The sequence below is a fragment of the Lepus europaeus genome, chromosome 4, assembly GCF_033115175.1.
Source record: "Lepus europaeus isolate LE1 chromosome 4, mLepTim1.pri, whole genome shotgun sequence".
NCBI lineage: Eukaryota > Metazoa > Chordata > Mammalia > Lagomorpha > Leporidae > Lepus > Lepus europaeus.
Genome location: NC_084830.1, coordinates 80124428 through 80137202, shown reverse-complemented (window position 1 = coordinate 80137202; position 12775 = coordinate 80124428). Strand labels below are relative to the sequence as shown.

At 36.8% G+C, this 12775-nt stretch overlaps 1 protein-coding gene across 5 annotated transcripts in view; it reads left to right on the top strand.

The window, feature by feature from the left end:
* Positions 1-10692, top strand: part of YTHDF3 (YTH N6-methyladenosine RNA binding protein F3) — a 42236-nt gene extending 31544 nt beyond the window's left edge. For all 5 annotated transcript variants that reach the window (XM_062188438.1, XM_062188436.1, XM_062188437.1 and 2 more), the window contains one exon: positions 7601-10692. In XM_062188438.1, the coding sequence (XP_062044422.1) occupies positions 7601-7624 (24 nt within the window). In that variant the 3' untranslated portion in view covers positions 7625-10692. The remainder of the gene's footprint in view (positions 1-7600) is intronic.
* Positions 10693-12775: the final 2083 nt, after the last annotated feature.

Here is a 12775-nt window from a genome sequence, read left to right as displayed (position 1 = left end):
GAACCCTATTAGAAACTGTCTGCCAACTTCAAAAGATTTTATAGATGTATTGTGTGGTTATCAAGTTTGGTAATTGGCTTGAATTTATAATGTTCTGGGTAATATTTTTATGATTATCAGATCTTCAGATTTTTATTTGTAAACTCAATTTTTATAAATTTAATCTTTATTCCTAGTGGATATAAATTTGGGAACATTAGGCAGTCAAGGTAAGTTTTGAGATGGTCATTGAGTTGTGTGTAGAATTTCATAGTTAAGCTAAGAATGGCATTCAGAGCTGAGGGTACTATATAGTCAAATAACCTAATGAAGTCAAAACTTGTTATGAAGAATAGCATAGAAAATCAGAGATAAAGTTAGAAACATAAGTCACAAGTTGATTGCATCTTTATTCAGCAGACATTTTTGAAGATGCCTACCATGTCATAGACACTAAGGAAGAGAACTCATGAAGAAAATTCTTCAGAGCATATGCTTCTGGTTATATTGAGGAATACTTTTTAAAAAAAATTAAGCAGGATAGTTACATGTTTCTTTAAATTAAAGCTACTAAGTGTCATTTTAAAAATATTTAAGCCATTGTATTAAGTTACCTGTGAAATTGTGTGACACTAGTAAAACCTGCTATTTTTACATTTTCTTAGTACAAGTAACAGATTGTATGCATAAAGTTCTGTTCATGATGTGATCTGTATCTAGTACATATTATTTTCTTGATGCTGTGTTAATCTCATTGTAGAAAAACTCCAGCAAACTTTACTAATTTTATTATACTCTCTCTTAATTTCTGAATAAAATTGACTTGACTGTTTCTTGACAGAAAACTGAATGGATTAAAACATGTTTCAACTGAAGTATCTTACTCATCTGACAAGCAATATGGTAAAAGCTGTCTTGCATTTTAAATAATATGAAGGAATTGGAAAAATTATAAAGAACTAGGATTTGAACAATTATTAGTGACTAATTCAACTTATTAAGGACAGTGGAATATAATCATTTTCACTTAATTGCAAAGAATCCAAAATCTGTTATCCAAAAATAGAATTGTAAATTATTTATTTATTTATTTATTTATTTATTTTTTAAGATTTATCTGTCCATCTTCCATCTCCAAATGGCCACAGCAGATAGATATGGGCCCAACCAAAGCCAGGAGCTAGGAACATCATTCTGGTTTCCCACAGTGGGTGTCGAGATCCCAAACTCCCAGACATTTCCTCCTCCTGGCCAGCCGCATTAGGAGGAGGCTGGTTTGGAAGCAGAGCAGTGGGGACTGAAACCAGTACTGTGATATAGGAAGTGTCACAAGCTATAGTTAAATGCTGTGTACCACAGTACTAGCCCCTATAATAGATTTTAAGAGCCTTTGTTGCTGGCACTGTGGCATAGCAGGGAAAGCCACTGCCTGTGATTCTGGTGTCCCATATGGGTATAAGATTAAGTCCCTGGTGCTCCACTTCCAATCCAGCTCCCTGCCAACAGCCTGGGAAAAGCAGCCGAGGCCCAAGTGTTTGGGGTCCTGGCCACCCATGTGGAACACCCGGATAAAGTTGCTGGCTCCTGGCTTCTGCAGCCATTTGGGGAGTGAACCAGGGCATGGAAGATCTGTCTCTCCTTCTCTCTAACTCAAATAAATAAATTAATCTTTTTTTTTTTTTTTTTTTTTTGAGAGCCTTTGTTACCAGGTCTTTTTTTTTTTTTTTTTTGACAGGCAGAGTGGACAGAGAGAGAGACAGAGAGAAAGGTCTTCCTTTGCCGTTGGTTCACACTCCAGTGGCTGGCGCACCACACTGATCCGATGGCAGGAGCCAGGTGCTTCTCCTGGTCTCCCATGGGGTGCAGGGCCCAAGGACTTGGGCCATCCTCCACTGCACTCCCGGGCCACAGCAGAGAGCTAGCTGGACTGGAAGAGGGGCAACCAGGACAGAATCTGGCGCCCCACCCGGGACTAGAACCTGGTATGCCGGCGCCGCTAGGCAGAGGATTAGCCTAGTGAGCCACGGCGCCAGCCTGTTACCAGGTCTTCTGAGAGTTATGTGGCATACATATTGTATTCCAGTGACCCTGTATTATCACATATTTAAACTCTGAGTATTCTTTTCTTAACTGTATTCCATCATTCATTCATCAAAGATTATTAGTAACCAACCAAAGAGAAAGGTTTAATTTTAAAAAATGTATTTGAGATGTAAAAAGAGCATGCACCTCCTCCACCCTCTTACCCCTGCTAGTTCACTACCTAAATGCCAGCTTGGAGCTAAGAACTCATTCCATGTGGTAGGGACCCAAATACTTGAGCTCTCACCTATTGCCTCCTTTGGTCTCTGTTAACAGGAAGCTGGGATCAGGAGTGGAACTAGTACTCAAACCTACATACTCAAAAATAGGAAGTGGATGTCCTAATGTTGCCCACCTCTCCATTACATTTTTGAAGAGTACTAGCCGATATTGTCCTTGGATCTGTCTTCCAGTTCTGCTTTTTCTTTGGGCTTGCCATATTTTCTTCCCTACTCTGTGATAGGAGATAATTCTTGGAGTTAATATTTTTCACAAATGAGGACTTGACCATATCCACCATGAATTAGTTCCTCTAGTGAAATTTTCAATTTGAAAATCAGGTTTCTAGGCTATAAAGTGTTTTTTGTTTGCTGCATTTGGATCTCATGTGTTAGCTTGTTGGCTTTTTCTTTCCTTTTTTCCTTTCTCAAGTATTCACTGCCTCCTTCAGCATTTCTGTTTTCTTGTATTTGTTTTCTGAGTGCTTATCCTCATTTTCTTTCTCTATGCTGTGGCTTCTTAGATACACAGTTGCTTTTTCCCTTGTGGCTCATTTGGGCTCAGATATGGTTCCTGAAATATTGTTAATGATAAACCTGCAGATGATTAGAAGGAAAATAAAGTCATTTACCTGTTATGTTAAGTTGTTGGTCCCTCTTAGGACATGTGGGAAAATCTTAGCTCATCCGTTTTAACTTCCATCAAATTTATGTGAATTGACAGTAACCTTTGTGTTGGGTCCATCTTCATAGGTCAGGTTTGGTCCTAGGACCCTATGGTGATTTCCACTGTATTTACTCAGTTCAGAGTAAGGGAAAGCCCTGTGATCCCCAGTTTTTTCCTCAGTGACTGAATAACCTTCACATCTCAGCTGGCATTGTCAAGTCATAGTGCCAGTTATGGAGAGGGATTAGGGTAGGCTGTGGGTTCCCTCTGGATATCATGGCTCTTTTCATGTAGTATACCTTTCCTTTATTGCTATGGTACCTCCAACATCATTACTAGTACATGTTATCATGATGCTAAGTATGTAATACATATTTTGTTTTATAGTAACATTAGAAGGTAGTGATAGCTTTGACAGATGTTCAATTCTTTTGATTTATTATTTTATTTGAAAGGCAGAATTACAGAGAGAGGGAGGTAGAGACAGATCTTCCATCTGTTGGTTCACCCCCCAAAATGGCTGCTATCGCTAGAGCTGGGCTAGACTGAAGCCAAGACCCACTTGAGTGCAGGGATCCAAGCACTTGGGCTGTTTTCCACTGCTTTTCTAGGCACATCAGCAGGGAGCTGGATCAGAAGTGCACATATGGGATGCCAGCTTCACAGGCCGACACCATAGCACCAGCCTCAGGTGTTCATTTCTGAATCTTTTTTTTTTTTTTTAAAGATTTATTTATTTGAAAGAATTACAGAGAGAGGTAGAGACAGAGATACAGAGGTTTTCCAACTACTGGTTCACTCCCCAAATGGCCACACCAGCTGGCTAGGCCCTTCTAAAGCCAGGAGGCAGGAGCTTCTTCTGGGTCTCTCATGTGGGTGCAGGGGCCCAAGGACTTGGGCTGCCATCCATGCACTTTAGCAGAGAGCTGGATGGGAAGTGGAGCAGCTGGGACTCAAACCAGTGCCCATATGGGATGCCAGTGCAGTAGGTCCACTACGCTGTAGCGCCAGCCCCTCATTTCTGAGTTAATATTCTAGTGGTGGACAGAACAGCACTCACTGATATCATTAAGATATTTCTAACAGTTTTAAAGTATAATCCTACATCTTGGTAATATTAATGTAAACTTTTTGGTCTAAATCAGAGGTTCTTAAGAATTGGATGCATAGACTTCTGTAAAATTTGAGTTCTGATTGATGTTTATTATGCACTGAGGACATCCAAATTTGAATTCTCGTCCAGGACCTTTCCTCTTTCCCTCCAGATTCATGTCTCCAGTTTCTTGTTTGATTTCTAAATTTAGTTGTCTCATAAACTTCATAATACAAGTCTTATTTCTTTTCCTGCCCCAAACTTTTTCCATCTTAGTAGACTGTAAGGGACCACTGGGCTTCCATTTTAGGAATAAAATCCTGACTCATCCTTGATACTTGTCTGTTTTACCCCTTGTCTAATCTATCAGGAAGTCTTGTTGGTTCTGCTTTCAAGTTCACTTTTCAAGTTGTCTGTTTTGTCTTATTTTTGAGATTTATTGTGCTATTGACCTTAATGGGAATGCTAATTAGTCATGATTTTCATTTGTACTTCATTTTTTTAAAAAATCCAACATTTCAGAGATTCTCTAATTATTCCCCCAAACACCAACATCTAGTTTTTATTGTTTGCTTCACTTCGTTTTATTTTTGTTTTCTATTTCACTGCCTGTTACTATTTTAATTTCTTCTTTTGAGGGATTATAGTTACTCATTTCTTAATTCTATATTCAGTGGGATAATGAGCTCATTGCTTTTAAGCTTTTTAAACTTTTTTTAAAAGATTTATTTATCTATTTGAAATGAAAGGCAGAGCAACAGAGAGAGAGAGAGAGGTCTACTATCTGCTGTTACCAATCAGGAGCCAGGAGCTTCCCCCAGGTCTCCCTTGTAGGTGCAGTGGCCCAGGCACTTGGGCCATCTTCCACTGCTTTCCCAGGCCTTGGTGGAGAGCCAGATCGGAAGTGGAGCAGCCAGGACCCAAACGGGGCCCCCCATGGGATACAGGCACTGCACACAGCAGCCTCACCCACTATGCTACAGTGCTGGCCTGTTTGTTTTTTAAATTCTACACATGAATTCTAACGAGTTTTAAGGGAGTACAGACCTAGTAAATAGGGTTTTTTGGGGAGACTTTTAGAAGTGTGCTTTAGAATTTCCAGATGTAGATTTTTTTCTTGTTTTATATTTTGCTTCTAAAATTGATATCAGAAAATGGGATCTGTATGACACTGATTCTTTGGCTTTTATTGAGATTGGTTTTCTAGTCTGGTGCTTAGTCACTTTTTATGGTGATCTCTAACAGTGGTTTTACATTTAAGTCCATTGTATGGTTTTTCATTTGGTTTTTGCTACATTTTTCCATTAACATTAATTTTTCTGTATCCTTATATTTCTTGTAGATCATTTATGATAGGATTTTTAAAAATTCTTAGTGATATTTTGTTTTCATTGAGACTACATTTATTGTGGCTTGTCATGATGAATCTTTTATTTCTACAGTCCTATTTTGTGCTTTTAAATTCATCTAGAGTTTTCAAGCCATCCTCTGTTGTTTTTCTGTCCTTTTGGATTAATGGAGTTTTTTTCAGTCTCCACTTTTCCTTTCGATTGAGTTGGAAATAATGTACTTTATATAGAGATGTATAAAATACATGATATTTGTGTTTTAGTGATTGAGTAAAAGTGCATTGTTGGTTACAGTTCAAACTGAAGCCGCAGCTGCTCCCTCCATTTAAATAATACATGATAGTTTTTAAAAAAGATTTATTTACTTGAAAGAGTCACAGGAAGAGACCACCCACTGGTTCGCTCCCCCAAATCCCTGCAACGGACAGGGCTGGGCCAGGCCAAAACCAGGAGCCATGAGCTTAATCTGGGTCTCTCCAATGGGTGGCAGGGGCCCAAGCACTTGGACCATCTTCCACTGCTTTCCCAGGCACATGAGCCTGGAGCTAGATTGGAAATTGAGCAGCTGGGACCTGAACTAGCTCCATATGGGATGCCAGCACTGCAGAAAATTGCTTAAGCCACTGCTCTACAGGGCCTGCTGGCCGGCCCTGTTAGAACTGGTAATTTCCCTGACGTTAAACCTCTTTTCCTAAGTTTTCTTAAGTAACTTGCACTTTTTTCCCTGTAGTATTTTGAAATTTTAATGGAGTTTTTGAACTTAACTAGTTTTCTTCATTTATAGGAAGAATGGGTATTGTGCTCTTGCTCTGCCCACTTCATCTGTATGTTATATATCTAGCTAATTAAAGCCTGCTTCGGGATTTCTCATACATATCTGTTTCCTTCAGAAGAATACTAGATTTTGTTTATATTTTAGTTGGTTCTTGGAAAGTCTTCTTAGGACCTCCATAAAATTAGATTACATCATATACCACCAAATTCTTGTTTTGTCTTTATTTTCCTCTTTGGTAATACTGTTAGATTTTGTTCTTATGTATCCTTTTTGAAATGTGATTAATATAGCTAGCTATGTCTGTTTTCATTTCAGTATATCTCATTGATTCTTAGAAATTTATTAAATCATTTATTTGTAGTTAGAAATGGTAGGACATTTCTTTTATTAGCTTTTTCTTTTAAGTATGGCTAGCTAAGTTCTAGGAATGTATTAAAAATGAACAAGAAGGGACTGTAGTAACAAAAACTTGAAGTTCTCTTTAGAATTTAAAATACAGATTTATGCTAGTGTCATCGAAAATGGAAATCTAATTTGACCATTTGGACAGAATATCATGTTTATTGTAGAATGCAAAAATAAAGTAGGAGTAGCAAAAAACAAAGCAGTCTTATAATATGTTAAATACTAGTAGTTTTCAAAGTTGTAATCCGTGAACCACTGTTTAGAATCACCTGTGAGCTAGTTAAAAGTGTAAATTCATAAGTTCCGCTTAAGACCTGTAGGACTCAACAGTCAGTGTTTCAACAAACCATGCATAGAAACTACTTGATGTTTTCAGTTGATGGGCATGTACAGTGCTAGTGCTTGGTTTTCAGAAATGGCAGTAAACAGACAAATATTTGATTAGTGATAAACACTGGAAAGCATTCAGATTAACTTGTTCAGGTGGTTTTTCTTGGAAGAAAATATATTTGAATCTAACACTCATACTGTATGTGAAAAGTGAGAATATGCTAAAGGTGAGAGAAGGACATGGGAGAAATTTGTAATTTGAAGTATTTTGTTACTGAAGTCTTAATTTATGTAATTTAACAAAATTTAATGAAACTGTTTTTACTTTTCCTTTTACTTCCCCCTCAGCCAGTGGTTTTCAAATTATTATAAAGGCATTTATTTATTTATTTATTTAACAGCTCACCATCAAAAACTCACTGATAGAATTCAAAGGACATTATTATAATATTCTCACCTTAAACAAAATCTTAGGATTGTGGAGAGAACCTAAATTCTCCTAAAATAGATCCTAGTGTTTGGAGTTTTTCATTTAGAATGCTGTTATTAATTCATTAAGATATACAGAGGTAATAGTAACCATTTTTAATTACTTGGTTTTGGAAGAAGTTTATATGGACATGATTTACATTATACGTGCATGTAGTTTAATCTTTAATGATAGTATTTTGTTACCATGTTTATGTTTTTTTTTTCTTTCAGGAGAGAAATAGAAACAAACAATAACCATATGAAGATGTCCTGTTAAAATTACAACACTAATGATGTAGACTCTGGAAATGCCTAATAAGTCAAAGAAGACATTATTAAAGCTTTTTTTCTGCTTAAGGTGACATCTTTGAACACTTTAACACAAAATTGACTCTTGTAACGGTTTTCATCAGCGCATCTGCCCTTATACTCTCACCAAACACACTTGAGAACTGTAACTTCGTCAAGCACTTTTCTGTCCTGAAGCTTTTACCAGTATCTGCTGTCTTTTGTAATTATGCATCCTAGCTAAGGCACAGAAGACTGAATGAATGCAAGGATTCATTAACTCCTTGAATTTGTTAAATACTAACAGTTAACCATTAGAAGTGGTTCAATGATGTAAGAGTCACACTGCTTCAACTTTTTCTTTGTTGTAGTTTTTAAATTGTCGATTTTTAGCTACTTGACAGATTAAAAGCAAAATAATCATGCCATATTTAGTCCTGAAGTTGAAGTCTAAATGTTTATGTGAAAAATTATTGTAGTAAACTTTTAATATGGCAAAGCAACCTTAAGCTCTATTTTAGCCAAATGAAACATAATCTGAAATTATATTAGAACATTTCCCTTGTCTTCAAACTGTTTGGTGTAACAGAATATTGATATGCAGCTTGGTGGGTTTCACCAATTAATGCACATTCTTCTCCCCTCCTTCCCTTAATAATATGTATACTGAAAAATGTGCATTTGTCTGAGGAATTATTTTGTTTGCTACCACTTAATGAATCTCAAAATTTTGAGTAAATGTACCTCAGTCTAATCAGACTTTTTATGACCTTTATAACTACATTTAAAACCCTTAATTCCTATTTCTGGGTGTTTGCGAGCCTGATTGCTATCATGAAGTAAAAATTTATTACTCTAGGTATTCACTAGCTAAATAAACATAGTTCTTGTTTAGCAAGCATATACTGTTCCTCAACTCTTTTCTCCAGCTTTTGCAGTGTCCTGGCATCCTTAAAATACTTTGAAAGTATGGCCTTGATCCATGGATTAAATCAGTATCTAAGTGAATGTGTTGATGTTTTATTGATCAGATCTATATAAGTGGGAATACAGCATATATCTGGGTATTCTTATAGTTATCTTTTTAACATCTTGTTTTTTCATTAATTACATATCAACATTAATTTTATATCTTGAAACAAATTGATTTTGTATAATTGTGTCAAGCATCTGTATTAATTGATTTGATGACATAAGGTTATGAAAGTGATGTACTGCCCCTTATATTACTGTTCAAAAGGAGAAAGCTATGTAGAAAGATATGTTAAAGGTGGAACTAGCAATACAGTAGATTTGAATACCTTGATGTTTTGCATTACTCTATTGGTGTTTACATCATGTTTAGAAATGTTTTTGTTTCCTCTGGTCTTTGGTCACTTCAACTCAAAATCCTAGTGACATAATCTCTTAGAGGCTTTCATTTATATAATTTTTTGTACAATATTTTCTTAGAATCTACAAATACTGTATTTAAGTGAAATGAAAGTACAGTATTTGTAGATAACCATAGCTACTTCACAGTTTTGGGCAGTCCCCGTGTAGTTTTATCAATGTTTACTGAAGGGAACATCAAAATGTTACTGGTATATTGTAAAATAAACATTTTCTTAAAGGAAAATTGCACCTATTTTACCTTTTTACAAGTAAGCCATTGAAATCTTATCATGTGTCTCTTAATGATTTATAGTGAGGATTGGCATTTGGGTATAGTCACCACAGCAATGTTCTACATCCCTGAGATTATATATAGGTAGGACATGTCCGAGATGACTATTGTCATTCTAGGGGTCCTATTTAGAGACAACTGTAAAAGGGTGACCTTGTAGGAGGGATCTGAGTCCTCCCCATGAGGTTCTCTTTTTCTTGGTGCTTTACTCTGGATATTTTTATAAAACTAATTGCATTATAAGTGGATTCAAACTTGTTCAATTCACATTAGGTTTCTGTGTAAGAAGTGTCATGGAAACACCCAGCAAGGCCAATTACAATAGACTCAGACATGTCAAATGTAGCTGAAAGTCTATTCACGGTGAGGAGTACATCCCAGTGCCTTTAACCTGGATTCTAATCTTAAGTGAAATGGGTGCAGCATTCCTTTGGGAAAACACACACACACACACACACATACACTTTTCCTTTCAATTGGTAGTTTCTGTTTTTCGCACTTCAGTTTTCTCCCGAGTACCCACCTTCTCTTCCTTCTTGGTCTGTCACCATATTGCAAGATGTTTTTTCTCAGTGAAATTATTACAGGTTGTCTCAGGAGCACAACCAACTGAATGTTTCCTAACTGTGGGGACCAAAAGGGATAGGACCTGGGTTCTGCAAGAGAAGACTTATAATCAAATATTTGAATAATCATAAATCACAGCATTATTGGCCCAGTAAATTTCTTGCTTAATGTTTTTTCAAGTTCTGGTTTGAATGTTTCTTATTAAAGTTTTGTGGGTATTTTATTTTGAAAGGTATTATAGTTTGTATATTTCACAGTAAGAGGGAAAATGTAACCAAAATTAGTATTCTTTCTCTATACATATTGGTACTTGAAGATTTCTTTGAAAAGAAACCCAACCTTTTCCTAATTTTAGTACTTAATTTGTCATTTTAACTTAAGTGATCTTTCTAATTCAAAAACTGTTCTTTTTGAGTACCATGCATGGGGGTTAAGCTGATGTTAAAACAGTTTGCAATAAAAAAGGATCAGCTTAAGTCATTTAATCATTTCAAGTGCATTCTGCTTCCTTTAAAAATAAGTTTGAGAAATTTAAGAGATTTGTGTTTTCATGAAGTTTTGCATATCTTTTGTTATGCCATGTAAATTCCCTTTTTCGTATGATTAAAAGGTTATGATAAACTGATTAGTTCATTTACATTCACTTGTAGCAATTACATGAGAATTTGAATTTTGTCGTGTTTGGGTTTGTTCATTCCTGTGAATGATGGTACAGTTAGGTGAGATTTCCTGTTATGGTACCCAAACTCACCATTTGGTCCTCTTTAATCTTGAGGGTTTCAATAAAAATTGTTCACTCACACCTGTGTTATTTCCATTTATCTTTATAAAGATGGATTGCCTGCCAGAAAACAAAATTGTTACTTAGTTTATTAAAGGATGTCCTGATTGACTTAATTTTCAAGTACAAATATCATTTGTACTAGTTGGCAGTTTTTTATTGTTTTTATTTGTTTAAAAGGCAGAGAGAGATCTTCCATCTGTTGATTAACTTCCTCAGATGCTTGCAATATCTCTGGGTGGATCAAGGCAGAAACCGGGAATCCACAGCTCAGTCTGGGTCTTTCATGTGAATAGCAGAGACCCCACTGATTAAGCCATCTCCTGCTGGCTTCCAGGTTGCAGATTAGCAAGAAGCTGAATTGGAAGTGAGGCTGGAATTTGAACCCAGGCCCTCTGATGTGAGAAATGGGCATCCTCTTTGGTGTCTTAAATACTGTCAAATGCTTGCATCTCTAAGTTAGCCATTTAAAATAAGTTGGGGTATTAAAAAAAGAGAAGATAATAGTTTTTCTTAATCAATCAGTGTATTGACTAATATTTTACTTGGAATAAAAGAGAAAGAAAAGGGACTATTTTTAGGAGGTGATAGTGGATCCAGCTGTCTGATAACCCTATTGCCCTACTCTTGATATCAAGGAATGCTTTTCTAACAGTCTGAATATTATCTTCTGCAGTTGATAGATGTGGATAGGATCAGTAGTGGTGTGATGCTGGATGGTACATTGATATTTGCTGGGGAAGACCAAAGAATTTCGTTTCATGTTGTCAGAACCACCATGCTACATCAAGCATTGCTGACCTGTGACCAGGGTGATTTTTTAAGAATCAACTAGGTGCCCTACACTGGCATCATCCAAAGTCACCTTATTTTCCTCCCTTCCATTCTAGTCACGAGAGGTTGAGGGGAAGCTTGTCTTTTAACAGTGTACTTTAAATATATCGGCTAGTCAGTCGTTGCATGTTGGGACCTTATACTTGGTAGCTCAGCTTTGTCTTGCTTAGTAATACTAGATACAGTGATGCTAGTCTAAGGAACTAAACTCATGTGGTCAGAAACTAACTGACCAACTGCAATTGCTAGCTTACTAATCATTGTACTTCTTGCATCAATATTAATGTATTCTTTATTCATTTCTTGAGTCAACAGTGAGAAACAGGTGTATCACCTACATGTAGTAGAGACAGTTAAATATTGTTTATAAATAGTGCACCAAATTCAGAATTTATCTACTCTTTAGTTTTTTCTGCTTATGAAATGTTGACACTAGATGTAAATAAAGTGTTTTTATAAAACTTAGCATGTAAGGAAGATATCAAGTACACAGTTAACACTGTCAAGTACCCTGCCCCTTCCTGCCATCCTTCTTGCCCCTCTGTGGAAAACACAGATTTTGATACCAGAGTATCATTTTTAAACATTGAGTATTTGTAATTAGAATGGAATTGTTGTCAAAGGGAATATCTTTGGATTGGGAGTTGAAAGACCAGACTTCTGGTTATTTCTTACTTGTAAGTCAACATGCAGCAAATCATCTCCTTTCTTTTTAGTTTCCTTGGTAGTAAAATCAAAATGAAGAGGCTGGAGTAGGATGCATCTAAAATTCTTTGCACCTTGGGGCAGGCGTTGTGGTAAAGTGAGTTAAGCCTCTGTGATGCCAGCATCTTATATGGGTGCCAATTTGAGACCCAGCTGCTCCACTTCCCATTCAGCTCCCTGCTAATGCACCTGGGAAAGCAATGGGAGATGGCCCAAGTGCCAGAGAGATGGCCATATCTCTCTATGTGGAAGATCTGAAAAATTCCTGGCTCCTGGCTTCAGCCTAGCCCAGCCCTGGCCATTGGGGCCATATGGGGAGTGAACCAGCGGGTGGAAGATCTGTCCCTCTGTCTTTCCCTCTCTTGTGACCCTGGCTGTCAAATAAAAATAAATCTTAAGAAAAATTCTCTGTACCTCTGCAATTTTTTTAAAGTTTTATTTATTTGAAAGAGTTACAGAAAGAGGTAGAGAAAGAGAGAGGTCTTCAATCTGCCAGTTCACTCCCCAGATGGCCGCAACAGCTGGAGCTGTGCCAATTCGAAGCCAGGAGCCAGGAGTGGGACCA